Here is a 23,870-nt window from a genome sequence, read left to right as displayed (position 1 = left end):
TCTCTCTCTCTCTCTCTCTCTCTCTCTCTCTCTCTCTCTCTCTCTCTTGTTTGCTTCACGCAAATGGTCGAGTTGTGGTTTACGAAGAATTCCCAAGCTGCGTGGAATAGAAAACAATTTATCATCGTTGATTGTGAATTAGGCGGTTTTGTTTGTTTTCAAATGGCTGTTGAGTTCATTAATCTTGCTAAACGGTTCCTATTTCACGTGGAGGATCTTTTCACGTTAACTGCAGCATATTTCCGCGACTAATCGTGCAAAACACGATGTTTTGCGTCTGTTATTGATCTCTACAGAGATGAATAGATATGCGCACACAAAAGGGCAGTGAAATCTATTTTCAAAGGTGAATTAAAAAATTCTTGAAATTCACAAGAAATGTGTCAATTTGTTGGCATTGTACAGAGAGAATGAGCGTAATTCTGATGGCACCAAATCAAGCGTAGAAGTGCTTCTAATGACTCTCTCTCAACGGCGAAACGCTCGAGTTATGTCGGCTACTTGTAAATTACAACTTGTAATTAAGCCACTCAAAGAAGCAGCATTTGAAGTTGGCACAGGTGCGCAAAGCACGTCTTAATAACATGAGTAGAACAAAACCAGTGTTTAGGACAACAATTGCGTTGATCGACAGTTGGCTTGACCATCAACAATGCCGACAGAATTATACTTTTACTTATGTTTGACCTTAATTCTTTTGCGCCCGACTAATTGCGACACTGGCCGCGCGATCATCGTCAAATTTTCTATTTCATTAAAGACCGTTTCCCTCTCCTGCATGTTGGCCGTTTTTTTTTCGCGCGAGTCGAAAATTCTCTTTTCCTTTTGAATGAAACCAAAACCTCAATCTCGGCCATTTGTCAACGATGATGAAAACACGGTTCACCGAATGAGGAACGCACTTAATCAGAGAAGTGCGCAGGTTAATTGCAAAAGCAAATAGAATTTGCTTTATTACCTGCTGGCGCAGCTTACTACTGCTAGTGAACACAATTGAGACAATAATGTATATAATCGAACTCAATAAACGCCAAACAAACCGATGAAAAACGGTGTGATCGAGTGAATGAGCGTCACAAGAAATCGAAAAAAAGAGGTGCGCGCACCGCTCGAGACTGAATCAAGTGAAAATCGATAATGCGAAGCGAATCCAAAATGAATGTCAACGAAATCAATTCTATTGAAATTGACGTGTACAGCAATTGCAAAATTTACGACCATAATCGATTGAACGCGATTGGGTCGGGTTCATTTGTTAAAAACCCACAGAGAAAATTGCTTTTCACTTCTTGCTGGCCATCTTTTGAATTGAACAGAGGCGACGACGATGATGGCGGCGCGATGACCGTGACAATGCGATCAGTTGAGAGTATGCTGCTCTTGCTAATAAAAAGAAAATCAGCACATTCAGATGACATGGGCATTCTTTTCAGTGGAGATAGAAAAAGAAAAGCACAAGCGATGGACAAAGAGAAAGATTTAACTAGCGTGACGCTGTGGCTACTTTTGATAACAATTACTATCGGGCGAATCGAGTGAAACACACACACAAATGTTTTGTATCCGGCTGATTCCGACGAAGAATATACACTGTCGCTGGCTTTGTTCAGCCGACGTGCAATAATCAAATACAAAACTAATTACCGCGGCTTTTTATGGATATGTGCAAATATTTGCCAATGTTTCGCATTTCTCAGCATCGACGAAAAACAAAAATTGATATAATCAAAATCGTCGAGAAGGTATGAAAGAAACACGTGAAAAAAACGCTTTTATTTTGGTGTGAAAATTGAGTTATAGACTCAATATTGTAGCCGACGCAGAGAGAGAGAGAAAAAGTAAAAGCGATATTGCGGTACGTGAGAGAACCTTTCTACCTGAAAAATGAAAAACCACAACAACAACAACAGCGGCTCATTTCTATGCGCGCACGCATTCAACAAAGACATCGAAAATTGTTCACGCTGGTGATGAACGGAACCAATTGTCGTCACGAAAATGACGCTGCTGCTGCTGTGAATTGGCTGGTGTTATTTAGAAATCATTAAAGACAATTTGTGTTAACGCCAAATTAGCGGCCACACTATTCGATGGGTGTGACACTGTTGATTTAAACACACATTTGGCATATTTCTCATGCGACAAATATTTAGTTTTCGGAGACAAACACTCAATTTTGGTTGTACGGCACGCAATCCACATAAAAATATTTTTTAAGTGATTCCACGGATTGGAATCAGGGATATCACAGTTTTTCATCGCACCGTAATCAATGGCAATGGTTTTGTTTTTGTTCATTCCTCGCTTTTTTGTTCGTTGGCCATTTTCACTTTTAAATTTACGGTGAGATAAAGTGAATCGACTTTCTGTGTGCAAAAACAATCAGAAAAGGTCAAGCGTGGAAACGTTGACTCTTTTCTCTCTCTCTCTCTCTCTCTCTCTCTATTTCGATGTCTCGAAAATATTTGATAAACTGCTATCGGCCAGGCCAAGCACCTTTTTTCAGTCAACAAACACCGAAGAAAATTCATTGTCACAACACAATCGCCAACAAGTGAAAGAGAAAACACAAAAAGAAATTCACAAGATCAACGATTTTTCAGAGTTGATGCAGAATGCTTGCATTTATTTGCACACAATCCGCAGCCACAGTCAACACACAACACACAATGCAATGCACAAATTTGACATTGGATTGTTGCACATGTTTGCATAAACAACGAAAAAAACAACATCAATTCACTGGAAAAAAGATATCACACGAAGAAAGCGAAGAGAGGAGACACATTGCGTTGTAATGCCATGCATAAGTGCTTATTTTTGTTTCAATTTCAGCGCCCATGAACACACAAACTCTGCAATTTTACATCTTCCACACCAAACCGATCTCATTGAATGAGCATCATAGTTTCGCGATGAAAAATGAAACAAAAAACTGAAAACGAGCTGAAAAAAAAACATGAACATAATGAAAAAAACGTGAATGCAATCACTTGAATGTTTATTATCAGTAGTTTTGGCATACGAATCGAGTCATAAGTTTTGGAAAACGTCCGATCACGATTTTACCGCGGCGCATTCTTGCCCGTATCGCCGTCATCTTCAAGTGTTTCTTTTCTTTCTGTATCGACTTTTACAAGCAGTGCAAATGATATGGAATTTTCATCAGGTGTGCGCTCTCTCGTTCGCTCATTCGCTTGGTGTTTCGACTTGAAGATGGGAGTTTTCGTTTTATTTGCAATGCTAAAACGGACACGTGGAGCAGCACATAAATTTCCAACTCGGTGCATCTTCAATTGATCAAAAAATGCGCTTGCTTGCCTCGCTCGCTCGCGCGATCGTTCGTTCGTTCGTTCATTCATTTCGATTCGCGTTCGCTCGATTTCTTTGTATGAAAGTGCTTTTCAAATAATTCAATTGAATGTGAAATGAACAATGAAGAAACGAACGAAGCAACAACAAAAAATCAGTACCGAAGGCAGCAACAGCAGCAGCAATCTTTGGCTGGATTTATCAATATCATGAATCATATGAGCATTGTCTATGAACAAAATAAAGATGTTTAAATCATCAAATTCACATAGAATATATAAGCACATCAGCATCAACATTACCATTATAAAGCAGCAAATAACGGATGAACAACAGAAAAAATTGAAACTACACACAATGTAATGTCTATAAGAGTGGGCAATGCCAAAAATGAACAAAGAAGAAGAAAAACAAGAGTCAAGTGAAACCAAATTGTGATATTCAATTATGATTTCGTCTTTGAATCACTTTCTTTCGTTGAAGCCCAAAAGCGGGAGAAAAATTAGCTTTACGACTTTTCCATTTGGTTGCCATTAACCCCATGTGAATTTTTTTTTATATTCACCAGATGAAAATCGCTCGGCGAGCAATTCTTTATGCTCTTTCGCTTTGTTTGGGCCGCAGCGTGTAAAATAGAAACCTGCGTGAGCATTGATATACTATGATAGGAAGACGCTTGAAAATCCGCCACATCATCACATTTCGAATGCTAATGGGAATCAGTAGCCAATCGGTGCGCGATTAGTAGTCGAAACCAATCAATATTTTGGGATGCGAGGCGAAAAAGTGTTCGCAAAACAATCAAATTTTGGCCATCGAAACCATTTATTAATGCTCGATGATGTGATTGATCTTGGGATAATCAAATTATCGTTATTATTTATTGACCACGTCATTCATCAGATGCACGTTTTCTCATTTCGCATCCATCGCAAAACAATCGATTGTAATAACTGAAAATATGATTTTTGGCGCGCCAACGAAGATGAAAAAAAAACAAAAGAACAGCTGCATACATTTAGGTTTTTTTCCTCTTCTTTACATTCAATCGGCACTAAAGGTCTTTTCGTTTTTTTTTTCATGAGAAATGCTGCAGCTCACAAAGGAAATCGATGAAATTGATGGCACGGATTGACATGCGAGAAAAACTTTCGTTCACGTTTTGTAATTTGTTTAAAATTTATTTCGTTCGTTTGTTTCTCTCCCTCTGCTGCTGCTGTTTCTTCATTGCGGATCGTGTGTTTTTGGTGAGATTCAACGTATAAATTATGGTTCTTGTTGTTTTATTTATGAAACAAAATCGGTATGTGTGACCTAGATAACACTCAGCCACATCATCCGATTAGACGTGCTGATATTGTTAAACAACACACATGAATGTGTTCATGGAGACAAATTCTTCGGTTAATGATTAAATTTCCGCCTTGGCTAATAAAAGCAAAACAAAAAAATGCTGTCGCCCAGAAAATTTCAAACCGTGGTAAAGGTTTTTTTTTATTAGCGCCATCAGGCCCAACACTTTATTCTTTACCGACTCAGTCCGATCCGGTATGACCAAAGTGCGTATTAACTGGATATCGTTGTACCAAACCGAACGATAAACAAAAACTTTCTTTGTCATTTTGTTCTAATGACATAAATTAAAAGCGCACCTCAAAGGAAAAAGAAATTTCTTTCACTGATCCATCACGTAGGCCATAGCGATAAAAATCAAAAGTATTTCTCGGGTTCAGTGGGTTCGAGCGATATCGAAATGTGTAGCTTTCCATCATTTTCTCTTCTAGCAAAACAATGTTCTTTTCCCGGTGCAAAACTGTGTTCGTTGCCTTTACCTTTGCTGCACAAAACTATGTTCTGTTTATAGAATAAATGGAAGAGTCTTTGATTCTAGGCAATTAACGGAACCGGCTGAGACAAGTGAGAAATGTTTATTTTTATAAATATTTAATGCAGAAATGCTTGCTTGCCGCGTCTCCTTCTTCTTATTCTTCATTTCTACTCTGTTTTTCGCAAAGTCATTCAAGAATCGTATGGGTGTCGTACATTGTTGTCCCCTTTTTAAAAAGTAAAAATGTGTTCTAGAGTATGTGACTTGGTCAACATTTGACTGCATAGCCCATTTGTCATACATGCACCGCAAGCCAAACAAACTATTTTTCTTTCTTTTATGTTGTTTCTTTAATGAAATGATTCCAAAAAAATTTCTAGTGATCGGTTGCCGCATTTTTCACTTCGACTTTCATGAGCGTACTTTTCCTTTTCTTTCACTCGTTTGGCAAAGAGAAATTCCGAGTTGTGGTTGATTTTTCATTTAGCAGCCGCAGCGGCAGCAACTGCAAAAAAAAAAAACGAAAATCTTCAGAAAATCGCTCATTCTACGCTTATTATGTCTTATGAAATGACGCCTGTACAATGGCCAACTGATTGGTATTACCGCGTTGTTCTTCGTTTTCCCCCCGCTATACTACCAGATATGAGGTAAACAGTGAAAATTATTTGGCTTTTGTGTGATGTCTTCTGGTAAATTGTCTATTATATTGCAATTGCTGCTGTCCAATTTGTAATTACAACTTAATTCCTAACTATTTGTGTTACTTCTTTTACCATGGCTGTACGATATGAATACACGTCTATTAAACTATAATTTCGAGCAGCTTCTTACAAAACAAGACAATGCTATTTGGCTTTGATTTCCGTCATTTCTCTCTCGCATGCGCTCACTCGCAAAGGCCAAACGAAATCGAACGAGAATGGTATCAACGGAGGTACAAAAAAAAAATTATTATACGCCGCTTTCAACTGACTGACCATCAACCGTGGACGATGACGACAAAACGATGCAAATTGAACCATTTATGAAACTCTTATTTTTTTTGCTTCCATCAAATGCGCGTTTATCTCTTAATTCGGTGGGCTTTGTGTTTTGGCTCGTGTTTTTCATTTCCAGCGAATTTTGTTGTTAGTCTTTCACTTGAGTTTTCACCACCCATTATCATGGTGATCAAATGCGACCCAATCTCATGGGTTATATACCGGAGTATCTAATTTATGGCTTTTATACAAAGCCTAATATTTGATGCATTGCAAGCGGCTCTCTCGCATTCAAGCTCAATAGATTGAGATAAACAACAACAACAACAACGAAGATGACGACGACGATGACGACGATGACGACGAAATGAAATGAACGCTGAGAAAATATGGATTTCGAATAAAATGTACGGCAAACGCGGGTAAACGAAATATAATAATGTAATTAATGTCTGACATTGGGATCGTTTTCAAGCGTTGCCATTTTTTTTTCGCTACGTGTGCGCCTGTGAATATTCCACTGTTAGCATATCGTTTTGCGTATTTTGCATGCTTTCATTTCGCTTATTTAATTGTCAACATTATATTAAATGCGATTAATCTTGTGATCTGGCGATAAAACAAAAACACAGCAGAGAAAAAAAAATGAATAGTTTGATAAACTGGAGGAAAATGAAGAAAAGTACAATGGCATTGAAGGCAAAGCGATCGCTTTTGATGCGAGCATTCAGCGGTTCGTCGTTACTTTTATCTTTTCTCCCCTTCGTGAACATTGACTCATTTCCATCCGATGTTCGTTGTGACTGATGCTATTTTCTCTGTACGCTAGCGCTCACTCACTTGCTTGCTCGTTCATTCGTTCGTTCATTCGACATGGGCGAACTGGCGCGCGCTCTTCAACATGGGAACTGTGTATAGAGGTCAAATGTAGTTGAGGTTTATTTCGGTATGTGCCTGTTTCAAGATGCACCGTGCAAATCGCTACAAACATCCATGCAGCATCATCATCAACGATGCCATAAAGAATGAAAGACTGTTGCCTTCTGATGCTACTGCTGTTGTCTATCGCTGAAACCATTTCTATACGTAAAGAATTGCCATCACACATGCACATAAACACATCTTGCGCATAGACATAGAGTTATGGCTTGAAATCGATTTGAATGGTTCGACCGAAACGCAAGTGAATCGTGAAGTCTAATCTCATTCGATGGTAATAATAACAATGAGGAGAAAGGTCATGAAATTAGTCGACGGAATTAAAAGCCTACAAAAATAGCTAATGATAAACAAAAAAGAAAAATTAATGATAATAATAATAATAATAGCAACAACAAAAATAACGAAGACGAAGAGTTGCGAATAATAAATGTGATATCATTATGAATGTGGAAAATAATAAACGGGCCAAATCGGTATGCATCCGAAGCAGTGCGATGCGATATGTTGTTTTTTTTGCTTTCTCTCGATCTCAATGATTTTGCCATCGTTGTGGTAAATACACACTGGAAGAGCCGATGTGATTAAAGATGCATCCGGATTGATTTGATTACCAATAAAAAACGAAAAAAAAAACACTATCAAAATAGAGATGTGGAAGATTCCTTTGCGAATGGAGAAGAAGAAATTTTTTCCCGCAATTGCGGATCGTGACTCAAACAAACAATGCCATAAAATATAGATATTTCGAAAAGTGTATAACATATGTAATTGTACCAGGTTGTAAAATACATATACACACACACACATCACCATCGCCAGTAGTTCAAATGTTTGGCATTACATCCAAACGACCACGACGGAATAGATTCACAGCTTTCTTTGGTGATCAAAGCAGTGCCGTTTAACCTTATGCGGCTTCAATTGAATCAAAACGAATAACTTCTCCTCACTCGCTCACATTGCTCGTGCGGTCTATGATCTAGTGCGGCTGACAAACCAGAATGAACCAAGTAGCTAAGAGTATGTGTGTTTGTGATTGGAGGGCTGGCCACAATCGAAATCGAAATCGGATTTGCTTCATTTCACCTCTCCTCTTTTGACACTTACAAACGGAATTCGTAGCCGTGACGCTGTGGCCGCCGTCCGTGTGCTAGCTCCAATACACACATTCATCACTCTCTTCGACTCTCTCGTTGCAAAAGAGATTCGCATTGCCATTCTACACTGTTTTCGCCGTCGAACCAACTTGAAATTCTCCTTTGCATTGCTCAATCTATGTTAGTAGACTTTTTCACGTATTTTCTTTCGTTACCTATTTTTCCATTTAGCTTTTTCGCTTATTGCTGTTGCTGTTATTTCGGGCTGTCTCGTTCGCTCGTTCTCGTTCAACACTCTTGACTTCTCACCGAGACATTTGCGCCATTGTCGACTCGTCGCCGCGTAGTCATTGTGTACTTGGCTTATTGTGCTCACAGCGCACACTCTCGTCGCCTGTGTCGGGGCATATACACACACACACACACATACACACAGCCATACAATTTGATTACAATAATAAAATGCAAGTTCACACGATTTTTATATAAATATGACTGCTTTATCACCGAACACCACCAGTTAGAATCTAGCCAGCGCACGGTCAAAGTCACAAAAAAAACACAGCACAGTTCACACAGTGTTCATTCAAGCTTCTTTGCTCAATTTTTTTTTCTCGGCGAGTGATTCCTTTTGTTGTGATTGTTCCGTTGTTTTTTTTTCCTCTACTTCATCGGTCAGTACGTGAAAATTGTTTGAGTTTGATTTTTGGTGCGCGAAGAATTTTCTCAATTGATTCTTGAACATTTTTGAAGCGACCTAACAAAAAAAAAAGTTGGACAAAATGTTGCACAAAGTCTATAGTGGATTTGTCATAGTGTTGTTATGGGCAGTGATTTGTTCGGCAGCAGCAGCAGCGGCAGCGACGGCGGCGATCGACGAGGAGCAACGAACAAATAATAGTAATAATGCAGCACCAGGATTACGAACAGTAATGCGAATCTATGACGAGTGCCAGCGATCGGATGGCGGTGTGGCAATGTGTTTGAAGAAAAAAGCCGTTACATTTATTGATCGCATCTCAAAAATCGATGTGATTAACGTTGGTGATGGCGTTCGTGTGGTTGGCGTTGAAAATGCAGCAGCAACGGCAAAAACGGCCAAAGCACTCAACGAACATGATTTGGATCAAATGATGCCTCGCAGCATGGAAGATCGCGATTATTTCCTCAACAATATGCTTACGGATAAATTGGCCAATTACATTAGCGGTCGCAAAATTCAAATCAGCCTGCCACAAGTAACACCCAACGAATTGGGACGTGGAATGGAAGAAGGTGAGCCCTCTGAAACACACACATTTGATTTAATTTCACAATTCACTTCAGTTTTAAACCGAGAATAAAATCAAAAAACCAGATCAATTTTACTCAAAAGTTTCAGAACGTTTTTTTTCCATTTTATGTAGTGCTAAGAAAAGATCTGCCGTATCAAACATTGTGGCACGTTTTAAAGTCAAATCAATTTGTGTAGAAAATTCCCTGCGATGATCGTTCAATTGCGGTCTTGGTTTTTGTTCGACAATCGCAATACCAAATTGCACCAATTTCCGTTTGACAAGCCACTGTCGTTGTTTGTGAAGATTTATTAGAGTCCAAAAACCGCTAACAATTTTATTACTACGGAATGATCACGTTTGAAACAGGTTTCTTTTTGTTTATCGAGCTCATGTTAAATTGTAAACAAAAGTGGTTCGTTTCACGCAAATAACCGGTAAAATGTAAATTACATAAAGAAGAAGTAAAAAACAACTGTGCGAAGCTTCCACCGCAAATTGGAATGAGTCAAGAGCTGTTCTTGAAGAATATATGAATTTAGTAGAAAAAAATTGAATAAATAGTATTTGAGTACGTCCGTGTACGTGGCATTCGTAAAAGTGAAGAAATTCCATTCACAAACGATTCTGGTTTGCATTCACACAGCAAAATTGTACGGTTTGCAAAAGTAAACTTGTTTTCAAGACGCCATCGAAACCATTAAGTGGCTGCGTTTTCGAGCAACGTGCGGTTTGTGTGCAAACATCGTCAACAATGCATGTGATCGAATCGATTTATCACGTTTCCCGCGCAATTGTATTCGCACATTCAATTTCAAGAAAAACGCACACTCAATTTTAAACATTGATGCGAGGCTCATGATTGCTTTGCATGTCGTTTAATGAGGAAAAAGTCGTTAGCCACTCACCAGATGATGCGCAGAAAACTCAGCATTTCTAACGTATCTGTCAGGGAAAACAGGAATTATTTTCGATTAAGTGTCATTTAACATGGTGTCGTATGAAACACCGTGCACCATACGGATTCGGATGTTCGATGATGACGCGGCGAAATGTTGTTTTTATTATTTGAAAGTGGTTAAAGAAGATCACGTTTCGTGTGTTTTTCCATTATTTACACAGCGGAATATTCGCTTGTAGCTGGTTGTTTACAATCGACGGCGCTGGGAAAAACTAGTACCAACACCGAATCGAAGTGGGTCAACGGTTGGCTTATTTCCACCGTTCATTTTGTTCGACGAATGATTTTAAACCAACAACACACTGGAAAATTAAATCATACGTATACAGAAAAGGCATAACAAATGTTGAGAACGAGCGGGGAAACATACACGATGTGATAGAATGATGCTGAGATTTCCATTCTATCTTTCGTTTACGATGCATTTGCGTGCTAGTGTTCTGCAAATAGAAAGACGTAAATAATTGAATAATTCGAAAATAATAGTAATTTCAATATTCCATTTGACTCTCACACAGGGACAGATCATAGACTCCCAATTTTCTCTCGTTCTCCGCACACATTCTACCTGCAGAGTCATTGTGTGTGTTTTGCCCTGCAGTCGATATCGAAAATAAAATCACCACTACTCTCTCGATCGCCAATCGTCAATTTCAATCATTTCTCAAGACATTCAACATTTTAACAATCACACTATCTTATGATTCATAATTTGTTGTTGTTGTTGTTCTTCTTTCACGCTTTATTTGCACACGCATTCGCCGCAGTGAAAACACACGATGCTATGCTATGCAGTAACCAAGTGTGCAAACACGTGTGCATGCCGAGAATTTGTTCAACGATTTATTACCGATTTAATTGAGGTGGAATGAGTTTCAGTTCAGTTGATTCGTTCCTATTTCTCATTCAGTCAAATCGACACTCCGTAAAATTTAATAAAATCGCTTGCTTTTGCACGTTTGTTTTTCTCGCTCTTTGATTCGGATTATGCTTTTCGAACAAGTAAAAAACTCAAAGAGTAATAAATATATTCTTGATTGAATGAACTCACCGTACTATTCATTGACTGAATGTTTCTCTATGGATATGCTGAATATTCAAATCATGGATTTGATTTAATTATTATTAAATTACCAAGCGTCTTTCATTGACCCACAGAAGAATAGATCATTTTGCCAATCTGCATCCCGCTTCGCAAAATCGCTCTTGTCCAAAATGCATGAGTCACGATTTCCGCACTAGAATCATTTCTCTGCGCTGAATTGAACAGAAAATAACAATTAAATTGATTAAAACTCATTTCAAACCGCCGAATGGATTCGATTAAGAAAAATTCGTCAGATCATTAATTTTTATTGATCAAATAGTGGCTCTTTCATTCACTTTCTTCCACCGATTCGCACAATGACCGATTGACCAAGTGTGACTGACGCCACTATTTCTGCGTGGCCACCGTACACACAATTCAAATACGCATAATCATGTGTTTGGTCGATCAAAATTACCTTTCCATATTTAGTGAAGAAAAATGCCCGCCGCCGAGCAACGCATCAATCAATAAATGTTTAGATGTAAAATTCTTCGATGAAAAACTTATTCAACTCGTTTATATTCCAGATGTAATTGTCGGAGGAATCGAGCATGCCCATAAAATGGGCCAAGTGTTAATGTCGGTTTTAATTTAGCCGCCGTTTGTTTGAAATTGGATGAAATGAAAAGAATGAAGAGAGGAATCGCAATTTCCAAAACAATCGCATATAAAAAGTAATCAAATGAAATTGCCACTTGTTGATTGACTTCGGATTTTGGCATTGTAATTTTCAATGGCGTGTCGAAAATGGAAAACGCGGCCAGCACACAAGCACACACGCGGTAAAAGAGCATTTCTCCACATGTGCCACATAAAACATTGCTTCGGGTCCTTTATCGGTACGGTAAATTTCTTTCTAAAACATTCGTTTACGGCAATAAATGGAAAAATTGATGTGAATTTGCGGCAATTCTGCTAAATTTTTTTCCCTTCATCTCTAATATCGTTTCATTTTGAAAAATTCCAAAAGCGACGTCTTTTCGTTTTGAATCTCACCGACAGAGAACAACAACAAAAAATCTATATTTTCTTTATGATAATTGAATGCGAGCGGTTGCCCTAGAACATGAGAAAGATACACTTCTTTTTTTTTCTTCTTTTTAATAAATCGTACATTTAAAACGAATTAGTAATATTCATAAGGCATGATCCAGATTGGTGGTTTGCGCTGATGATGTGTACTTCTTTTGTGGTGTGCTCGACTTTGAGTCGATCGCATTCTTTTCCGCACATTTCTTTCAATTCTACTTTTTGTTGTTGTTGTTGTTGTTGTTGTTGCGTTTCGATTGCTTATTTCGTACGCACATTATCTCTGACTGAAAGGTAATTCACACTTTGAACAACACAACAGAACATGATAGGCATTGTGTTTTCTTTCTTCTTCTTCTTCTTCTTCTTCTTCAGCTGCTGTGCGCCTCGTCTATTTAATTATGTACGCGTTCTTTGGGCCGTATTTTTTTTACTTTTTTCGCCGCCTCTGTATCTTTCTCGCTGTCTTTTTCGCTCATGTGCAATTAACCTGATTTATGCTGTGTTTTTCAGTTGTTCGCGCACTCAGTTGTATTTAATGTGAATGAAAACCATGGAAAAGAACGTCTCGCTGAAAAAAAAAAGAAAAAAAAATCAGAATATAGTTCATGTTCTTTACCATACATACACAATAGCAATCAGCGAAAAACTGTTGAACGAAAAGTGTTGAAATCAACTAAAAAAACAACACATACACGAATTGATGCCGACTTGTATTTTGCAGTCGCATTGTTGAGCTCAATAAAAAAAAAACGCGCTCTTGATACTATACTATTATTGCTGTTCTATTGGTAAACGACGCGCTTAAATTGAGATCAGTAGAGTTTTGAGGGAAAAAAAATTATTCCAAATAGTTTTCTTTGGCGTCACGGGCAACAGAACAACTTTCCATTGAATTGTGCGTATGATGTTCATTTCCCATTTTCCGACTCAAGCTCATTGTTGGAATGTTATTATTGTTCAATGGGTAACTTTTTTCATGATCAGGTTCCACTTTTTGAGCAAAAAAAAAAACAGTGACACGATCCATTTGGTGCGAATATTGAACAATTATCGCTGGTTTTGTGGAGAAGAAGAAAAAAATAGTCCAAACATTCATTCTGGATGATTTTACACTTTCACTGCGTCGTGAATCATACGGGGCCACCTTTGATATCGAACCATTTTCATGATCCCATACTGAGAGAGCAATAGATTCGTTACACCAACTCTTCGATTGATCAATGGCATGAATTAAACCTTTGACTGCATCGTTGTTTGAACACTGAAGTAGAGAGATTCAGCTGAAATAGAGAGAGAGGCTCAACAAGTGGGCAATGAAAACTGTAGAAAATGAAAGAAGGGAAAAATTGGAAGAAAAGAGAAAAAAATGAAAAATTTCCATAAAAAGTTAGAAAAAAATAATTAAAAAATGTAAAAAAAAAACCGAAAGACACTAGAAATGTCCTCAATTATCTTCATTCCAATGAAAAATGATTCGTTTCAACGAGTCATAAATCAAAATATTCAATTACATCCTTGCGATCATGTTTCGAGGTGAAAAATAACATCCTGCAATCTCTTGATCACAGTGTAAATGTGGGCATGCGCATGTTGGGTTTAATCATTGAAAATTCATCGGTTGTTCATCGCCGTAAGGTCAAGGCATTACTTTCTCTTTGGATTTTTGCTCGATTGTTATTGTCTATGTGCAAATGTTGCAAAAACCAAAGCCATCGAAAGGAGCCAATAGCGAGACAAAAGTATATAGAATTAAAGTGTATACAAAAGCCTACACTGGCTGCGAACCAAGCGAGCAAATAAACACAGAGTGCACATTTTGTTGTTGCTGTTGTTTCATCCAATGTTGGAAAATAGGACACGACTATCTCTTTTTTCGTAGCTGTTTCAGTGGCCGGGGTAATGGCAATAAAAGAACCATTCGTATGATTTATACGATGGCCAGATATGGTTTGTTGTTAAAAAGATGCACAAAATGCAAATAGACAGCGCCAAGCCATTATGTATAGAATCGTGATCGTGCATTGCATTGCATTGGTCCCGACCGTTTGTATTCCAAACCACTTGGAATCGCTATGAACGAACACACATACACACAGATTCCGGATTGAAAGGCCTTCACAATCTAAACCATGAGTTGTGTGTTTATTTTGTAAGAACGAAAAAAAAAAATGCCATGCACTCGATGCTCAATTACGACAGAAAGAGGGATTTTCTCTTTTTTTCTATTTCACCAAAAGAATCGTGCTTGCAGCGAGCGTAGATTTTGTTGCATTTTACTTTCAAAATGCTTTAATTTTTCGGCCAAATCATAACAATTTCTTAATTTCCACGAATATCGTGCGATTAGCAGGCGTTTATTTGCCACTAAAGACCGAATGGTTTTTTCCATCGAATCGATTCCAAGTGAAATGAAAACCGAAAAGGAATGCAGATCGAAAATCGAATTGCACCGGATATTGGCTCGAAGCATTGCTAATTTTCAGGGCGAAAATCGATTTCTGCTGTAAATAATCGACTATCGAAAAATTTTAATCGTTTTTCTTCTGTTTGAGAGAAGAAAAGCAACAAGAAATGATGAAGAAAACCATGAAAATGAAACCGATATAAGCGGTTTGCTCGCATGAAAATCGATTGAAATATATCGACAAAAAATGAAACATGAAAAACTCGTCTGTTGTCTCAACATCAATTTGCGACCAAAAAAAAAACCCGACATCAAAAGCATACTTCCGATGCTCTAAAAACCGAAAGTGCTGTCGTTTCGGCGAGAAAATCACTCCATGATTAATGATTCCGGAGACAATACATGCAAATAAAGTTCATGAATCAAAACGGTTGCTTGAAAAATTTCAAGTTGAAATGAAAATGTTACAAAAGTCGCACAAAAAAAACCATTTCAAGTCGATTTGAATGTGAGCAATGGGCATACAAAAGCCAACAACGTAAAAAATAGCCTGGGATATTTCAATCCTTCAACATGTAACCAAAAAGGCGAGAAGATCGGCGCCAATTGCTCGTGCTTCGGAAGCAACGAATGTTTGGCGGCGTTAGCAGTGGCGGTATAAAATACGTCAACAAAATGGGAACTGGGCAAAAAGGGAAAATTAAAGTCGATTTAGCTTTGGTCCATTGCCCGAGTGTCGAGTGCAGACAAAACATTCACACCAATTTACTCTCTCTCGCGTCGACGTCTTTTGTGCAAAAACAATTGTTTCACCAGTGCAATGTATCCATACAGTGTAGGTTAGTTAATAAAACACAACTCTGTCGGACAATTGAAAAGAAAATGCCCATGGAAAGAAAGAAAAGAGAAAAGGTATACAAACAACGAGCGGTTTATCCATTTGGCAATGAATGAAATGTAAAAAAAAAATGAAGAAAAAAATGGTTCCAATTAAAAAGAGAGAAATAATTTGGTTTTTCTTTTTGGCGTTTTTGGCAAACGATGGTTAGAATCGGATGCTGTCGTTTTGGGCAGTAAAACAACGTGAAAACAAGAGAAACACTTGGAAAGAAATAGGCGAGCATTGAAGTGTTGTTTTTTCTGCACAATTTTTTACCATTTCGAATCACACACAGAAAAAAAATGAAAAGTAAAATTATATGTGTTTAAAATGTGTAATTTAACCATTTTTATAGTAGCCCAAGTATCATTCTTCTCTGGATTTCTTTCATTGCCATCGTTGCTCTTGGCTACTCAAAAGGCAATTTAATTTCGAAGAAAGAAACAGCAACTAAACATCCATTACACGGAGCGCGTCTAATTCACTTTTATCAGAGTCGGAAATTTCCCATTAAATTGAATGAAGTTGTTTTGTTTTGCTATGGAGCAGTTTTTTCTGGTGTTAATCTCTTGTACGCAGAAAACAAATTTGTCTATTTTCTCTATGCCCAACACTTTTTGTTCAAACCAAAAACTACTTTTACTTTTTTCCATCGCCCGAAAATTTATTGCAACAATAATGGTGAAAATGCGAAATAAACGCATGAGAATCACATATATGGAGGTCAACAATTATACCGTTTGGCTGTGTTTATGGTGAAAATAGTGAAATAGAAAATGTTAACTAGATGAGAACAGCTTGAGCAAAAGTAAAATCAAATGGCATTTTCTTGAACGGCACACGGTGCATCCAATGTCGACGTGAGTGTATGAGGTAGATGTGCAAATATGAAACTGATGATATTTAACATTGAAGAAGAGAAGAAAGGTCACGCTCATGAATATACATCGTTGCATAGTGATTCCAACGATTCACATCGATTGAGCGTTGTACGATGAACAAAGTGTGCATAGCGAGCATGCATCCAAAGTGTGCATTTGGTGTACTGTTGCGCAGGCATTGCAACAACGAAAGAAAGCAAAAAATCGCAAACAATGTCTCGATGCAATGACGAAAACGGGGACGTATAACTTAGCTTGCAAATGTGAATTTTCTACAAACCAACGAAACGATTTACGACAATCATTGATACGCGACATGGATTGAATGGGAAGATGCACACCACAAGAGGTTTGAATCGTCTGTGTATTCAAGTTGAAAGATTCAACCGAAGATCACGTACCAAATCAATGAGAATAAAGCGACACATTGTCGATGACAAGTCACTAGTTAGTGGCATGGGGATTGGCTGGCGATTGAAAAAAAATCAGCCGTACTATTTGCATTTTCATACGCTCGGCAATTACATTTATTTCTCTTCAATGCCATTTCCCAGCCACTGATATGGAATATACCAAACAAATTGATCTGCCACATATCGCGTACCCATGGAATCCACTTTCCAAGTTTTCTGTGAAAAAAAAGTCAGCAACGGCTTTGAAATATGTCAATCGTGACACACGTAAAATGTGATCAAATAAATGCTTGCCATCGAGCGCGTGCGTACAGTGTGACACCCAATCGATACGCACACATTGTCACCAGAAGAAACTGAAATACGATCTGATTAGCCACCGATTAGAGTGTGGAATGCGACAAACCCACCGCACACAATTGCTCATATTGCGTTGGTTCGGTATTTTCATTTCTAATTGCCCGATCGGTAATGTGTTAAGAAGACGCAGACAAAGCGACGAAATAAAAAGAAGAGTCGTTGAGGCGGCACTCGGTAAAGAAAGAAAAATTGCGAATTAGTGACAAATAAAGCAATAACAAGAGACAACTGTCTAAACCATCATTCCATGACATTCATATGAAATTAAATGCTTTGCCATTTAGCAAGAAATCGAATGCGTTCTTTCTCTTCTGTGGCTTCTCTATTATTGTTCGGTGTGTTTTGTGGGAGAAAGTATAAATATTCTTGGATAATCTCCTCAATGAAAGCCCTTTTTGAATGAAAATCACCACAAAAGTGGCTTGTAAACGTCGACACACTTTTATTGTTGGTGCTGTTGACGCACGATGAAATTGTCACTCAACATCTTTTGCTACATAATTTATTTCTGTTTTGTCACCGAAAGAAAACAACACACTGAAAAAGTTGTGTCAAAATTGGTTTTTGCGTCAGATTGAAATGACATGACACTGGTTCATTTTTTCTATGTTTCACAAGAAAAAAAGATAAATAAACAAAAACTAGAAAAGGTCGATCGACATGCACTTGTTTTTCTGTTTGAAAACAGAAAAAAAATTCTGTTATTCCCGAAGTTCGCGAGAAACAGTAAATAAAAACAATTACTTTTTGAAGAAAAAAAAATAGGCTGATGTGATTACTTCTCGCATTAGCGTAGCATTTCGTCGATTCCATTCTTTTACGTGTGCTTGGATCTAAGAGAATATATGCCAAAAACCGCTATGTTAAAGATTTCGAGCACGTGATTCCAATTTCATGTTAAAAACATTCATACATGCGTAGCATCAAATCGAGCTCATCACTTAGTTTTTTTCGACTCTTGGCTTACTTCGACTCATCTAAATCGGTATGTTGCTTTCGCATGATTAGTATCAGCATCAGCAGTCAAATTCATAAAATCGTCTGCCATTATTGTGCAACTCGTTGCGTGCACGCGTTATGATTCGTTTGTTTGCGCGGCGTTATATAAGTCAGTGGATCAGAGCAACTTATTATTATGACGATCTTCTTCCAAATACGTCTATTCTTTCTCGTTCTAGAAGTGTTGCGGCGCGACCGAGTACCGTTTTATGTCACATGTGTATGGTCGAAATTGAATTGGTCGAATTGAGTAATGCGCGAACATTTTTGTGCTATTGAAGATGGTCCAGTTATAAAACTCTCAATCGGCCGAACTCAACCGTATCATTTCAATTCAACAATAAAACGCTGACATAATTCTATTCGTACGATCTACATAGAGACGAAAAATATGAAAAAATGATTTTTATTCTTGTGTTTGCTAAAAAAAATTTTGTTCATGTGCCTACCTAAATTCCATTCTTATGCTTACTTAAGATTAAATTTCATTTTTGTTCTTTTATATCAACATTTCTAGGTCGTGGCAAAATGAAGAAGATGATGAGCATGATGATGATGGGCTTTGCAATGAAAATGGCTGCATTGGTTCCAGTCGCAATTGCCGGTTTGTATTTATTGGCCGGAAAAGCGTTGATCGTGTCGAAGATCGCATTGTTGTTGGCCGGTATCATTGGTATCAAGAAGCTGTTATCGAGTAAACAGAGTGGTGGATCAAGCGGAGGATGGTCATCTGGTGGCTCAGGCGGAGGTTGGCAATCATCTGGCGGTCATGGTGGTGGTGGTGGATGGGATCGTCGTTCAAACGAAGCTCAAAACCTTGCCTACAACGCCTATTCGTACAAAACGGAATAAGCAGAGTTTTTGGAATGAAATCGCCTTGGATCGTTGTTTGCTGAACGAGTTGAGCAACATTCAAGCCGGCTGGCAGTTAATTTTACTATTAGACACATTTATTGTATACTAAAATTTGCTTTTCATCATTATTATTTATTTATGCCGTAGAAATTAAGACAAATTTATTTATTTATTCATTGATTTTTCTTTTGTCTTTTCGTTATCTGGCGAGAAAATTGAGACAACGTTTTTTATTTTGTTCTTTCTTTAAGTTTCTTTTCTCTTTTTATACTGTAGTATATGATATTCATAATGCAAGTTTTATAAAAAATTGCAAGGACACTTTGGAAGAAAAAAAGCACAAAGAATTGATGGAACAAATCAAGAAAATTGAAAAAAAAACAGAAATTTTGGAAAATACGAAAATACTCTTGAACGAAGAAAACATGAAAAAATTTAGTTGTTAAGGAAAATGAAGCCATTTTTGACCTAATTCAATGACAAATTGACTTTTGTGCAAACTTTTATGTAAAAAAAAAGTACGTAAAATGAGCAAAAATAAAATTCAAAAGCAATCAACTCGCTATCTCTATCTATTTCTCTGTTTTTGAAAATTCATTAAAATTTCGCATCGAACATAGTTCGATCATCAACTTCTCTTCAACTTTCTTCAATAAAAGATGTACGTTATATATTTTCTATTGAAAAATAAAACAAGAAAGCCAGAGCTTGCATTTAAACACATCCGGATCAATGTTCGTAGTTCCGTTAAATCGCTTTACTTACTTTCCGTTGTGCTACACTCACTCTTACACACAGACACAATCCAAAACAAATACGGTTTTCATTGATTTTTAGATGCTAGTTTTAACGCCTTTTGTATTAACGATTTTCTAAAGCATGTACCATTTCACACACACACACTGGATGGATTCAAACGAATTTCAATAAAAACAATTAATAAATCAATTGCGAAGCATTTCATTTCGTTCATTTCAGATTTGGTTGACCACATAAAATAGTTAAGTATGGTACGTTGGAACTAGTATTTTCCGTGGGTTGGAGAAAACATCAGTCAAACTTTTATTATCAGTAATAAAAAAAATTAACATGCAGTTTGCGAATGATGATTTATTGAAGCAGGTTTCAATTGGAAACTTTCAAAACCATAGAATACTTATTATTGGATCAATACAAGGAAAAAAAGAACATCACACGCTATATTTTCTGTGAATTATCATGAACCTATTATGTATATGTGACATATATGCAAGTGAAGTGAAGAAATTTTTTTGCATGGTAATCGAAGCGTTGCGGAGAGAACTAATGTCATTATATCACTGCAGAAGATATTGAATCAAGGACGAAGATTAGAAAAAGACACAAATTTTGACACGTTAAATCTAAGTGAAATTAGAGAATAATCCAAATTTAAAGATCAGTGCAAACATAATATAAGCAATGAGTAGAATTATAATTCACGGCTTTAAAAATAATAGTAATTGCTGTGAAAACGGGAGACTTTTTGAGGGAAATGAAAAAAAAAACAGGCGCGATTCAATAAAGTGAACAAATAAATCAATTTCATTGGTGTTTTTATATATTTTTTGTTAGAATTCTTTCATACTGCATGCCATATTTGTCAAAACACAGAAACTGATAATGTTTCATGTAAATAAAAATCTTTTATTTTTGCGATAATTTTAGATTTTTTTTTTTAATTTATTATTTTGGTTTAACATTTTGTTTCTTTATTTGTTTTTTCCACAATAACTGTTTTTCAGTCACACCACAAGCTCTACATTGTCAATGTATTTTTTAAGCCTTCATTTTGAGATGCCACTAACGTAATTTAAACTCAGGTGTCTACTTTGTGTATGAAAATGTAAAATGTCATTTAATTTGTTTGTCGTCTTATGTAATACTAATGGAAATCAGTACTGTCAAGTTGAAAAAAACGACGAGCATGTGGTGAATTCATTCATTCGTTCTATTGAAAAAATTTAATTGCAACTTTATGTTAAGAGAAAAAAATTTCCACTGAAAATGAATACAATTAATGTGGTCGAATACTATTTCCCGATCGGATAGAACATGAGTTTATAAACTAGGCCTGTTCGCGAAATATCATCCGGTAAAAATGGGTCGTCATGGAATTGGATAGTTGCGCCTTCCTTCATTTGGACTTCAGGTTTGAGTAGAACACCAACAACACAGTCTTTCGGGGGATCTTGCTTTAACCGAATTTCGTATACAAACCCGGGTCGAATGAAAATTGGTTTAGACAAACAAACAATGCGACCAGCGTTGGGCGCAGGTAAGTATGCTTTTCCATCGTATAGTAGCGTTTCTTTCTTAGAATCTTGAGTGCCAGCCACTTCGACTATAGTTAATTCTGTGGCAACATTTTGAGGTGAAGAATATTTGCCGTCACGATATTCAGAAATATAACTAAGTTGCAATTTTCTGAGTAAAAGTGGCTCGTTGCTGGAAAACTTGGTTATTTCCAAATTTTTGATAAAATATGGTTCCCTCGACCTATATAAAGAGAATAATCGATTAAATTCAATCAAATCTGTTTCATCCCATGGAAACGAGTCACGTTTCATTTGCTTCAATCGCTTCGCTTGATTTCCACCTAATTGATCCGGTGACAGTCCATTGGATGTAATCATTTGGAAAATTTCCGCATATTCACTGTGCGAGAAATAGTTCGAAATCATTGCATGAATGTCCTGCAATACCATCAAACCAAAACGAAATTCATAAAACGATTCACCCAGTTTGGCTTGCACGATTTCCTTGGTTAAAACGTCTTGTTTGCAAATTGCCTTTAACCAAGACATACATGCCTCGAAGAGTTCGATCTCTGTGCATTGCAACCAATTCAATTTCAAAATCTGAGCCATCGCCTTTTCGTTACAGGCGAAAAAGCCAGGTGACTTGAGCACAGCAATTGTGTTGAGACCAATAACTGACTCACACGATCGCTTCAGATCTTTTTGATCGTAAAGGATTGCCAATCCATAGCTCGAGCAGACGTTGTCATCATTTAGGTTATTTTTAAGGAACTTGCTACAAACTGCCACACATACGGCCATATCGTACATTTTGCCGAGGTTCATCACTTTGTTGACATTTCCCATGGTCAATTTGACACGGTCGAGATAAAAGAACTGAAGAAACTCCTTGAAAGCATCGGCTGACACGTCGACAATCTTCACCTCTTTCTGTTCTTTCCATGTTCCATTGAACATCGTTCGAAAGACATCGCTTGCGGCCATCAAGATTAATTTATGAGCCGGAATTCGTTCAATCGATTCATCATCTGAATTGAAGACGAAATGAACGTCCGCCATGTCCGCTTTCAAGTATAGCTTTTCTCCAACCTCAGAAAACACTCGACTTGGATAGTCGCTGGTGATCGGATTGTACACTGACATCGTAATTATTACGGAGGAAATTGTTTCGATCGCGATGAAGGACCTGAAGAATAAAAACAATATTTTAGTAGAAAGGACTATCAACAATTGGCTATCCTGAAAAATGATATTATTTCGATTTTTCTACGATTTTCGCGCCATTTAGATAAAATGCACTCTTGTATCGCTATGAAAATAAATCACAACACAATATACGATGATCGATTGATCTTTGATCCTCGCTTATTTTGGTCTATTTTCGCTTCAACCAATTTGCCTTCAGAAGAGATACTTCCTCATACGCTAGCTAGAACTGACAACTTGCAAGTTCAACTGTTGATATTTGACAATTTATATAAGTTCAACTGTGTCAATTTTAACTGATCTGATCTGTACACTTCGATGTGTGTTTGAAAAGTGAATCCGAATCGATGAGCCGAAGACTATTAAACTACTTTTTCAATCTCCATTTCGATATGAACGCCCATTAACAATCGAAACAGGTAGAAACAATCCTAAAAGTGCCAATATTGACTCATTTGACTACGTGTACCACACACAGTTAGTTGGTATCTAGAGAAAAGATCTCTTTCCGCGAATCGGATTATCGCGAAAATAGTACAGAAAATGGATTAAAATATTTAATAATTTATGATAGCCTCAACTTGTTACAAAAAATCTATAATCCCGAGTGTCAAGTAGTGGCGCATAATTAGGAACGCATATTCTTCTTCTTCCATTTAAAATAATCATTTGCATGCTTCGGAATGTCCTTGTACTCAGACCAAAATAATTGGTTGTTTGTATTTACCTACGATTCTTTCCTGAAGTCTACTGTCGCCGACAACTGCAGAATACTTGTAAATAAACGATTTATATGTGTGAAAAATGTTACAAACACATGGAAAACAATTCATCAACAAACTGCTACGGCTTATGAAAAAATAGAAAAAAAATGCGCCGAAACCTATCCTTTGAGAAAAGATGAATTTGCCACGAATTTAATGAGAAAGCTTATAGGAATTGTTGATATCGAGATGAAAAAATAAACATTTTTTCTCGGTTGATATATTTGAAAATATTGGTATTTGAAAGTATTTTTGGTGATTAACAGTTGCTCAAACTGAATATTCGACACAAAATTCGTAAATAAGTTAA

General features: G+C 37.1%; 2 protein-coding genes across 2 annotated transcripts; one reads left to right on the top strand and one right to left on the bottom strand.

The window, feature by feature from the left end:
- The first annotated feature begins 8,667 nt into the window (after positions 1-8,667).
- On the top strand, positions 8,668-20,259 carry LOC129566775 (uncharacterized). The gene is made up of 2 exons (XM_055443002.1): positions 8,668-9,437; positions 18,974-20,259. The coding sequence occupies exons 1-2, from the start codon at positions 8,945-8,947 to the stop codon at positions 19,306-19,308; spliced, it is 828 nt and encodes a 275-aa protein (XP_055298977.1). The 5' UTR covers positions 8,668-8,944; the 3' UTR covers positions 19,309-20,259.
- A 1,103-nt stretch (positions 20,260-21,362) lies between these two features.
- On the bottom strand, positions 21,363-22,733 carry LOC129566994 (BTB/POZ domain-containing protein 3-like). Its single transcript, XM_055443443.1, has one exon. The coding sequence runs from the start codon at positions 22,731-22,733 to the stop codon at positions 21,363-21,365; it is 1,371 nt and encodes a 456-aa protein (XP_055299418.1).
- Positions 22,734-23,870: the final 1,137 nt, after the last annotated feature.

The sequence above is a fragment of the Sitodiplosis mosellana genome, unplaced genomic scaffold (assembly GCF_009176505.1).
Source record: "Sitodiplosis mosellana isolate CC-2019 unplaced genomic scaffold, AAFC_SMos_1.0 Smas_scaffold_5, whole genome shotgun sequence".
NCBI lineage: Eukaryota > Metazoa > Arthropoda > Insecta > Diptera > Cecidomyiidae > Sitodiplosis > Sitodiplosis mosellana.
Note: the sequence above shows the minus strand (reverse complement) of the source record. Positions and strands in the feature narration are given on the sequence as shown.

Bases quoted from the DNA above. Each gene is read 5' to 3' on its own strand.
- LOC129566994 (XM_055443443.1), bottom strand. From the start codon at position 22,733: ATGTCAGTGTACAATCCGATCACCAGCGACTATCCAAGTCGAGTGTTT.
- LOC129566775 (XM_055443002.1), top strand. From the start codon at position 8,945: ATGTTGCACAAAGTCTATAGTGGATTTGTCATAGTGTTGTTATGGGCA. The intron at 9,438-18,973 runs GTGAGCCCTCTG...CAACATTTCTAG, and splicing joins GGGACGTGGAATGGAAGAAG to GTCGTGGCAAAATGAAGAAG.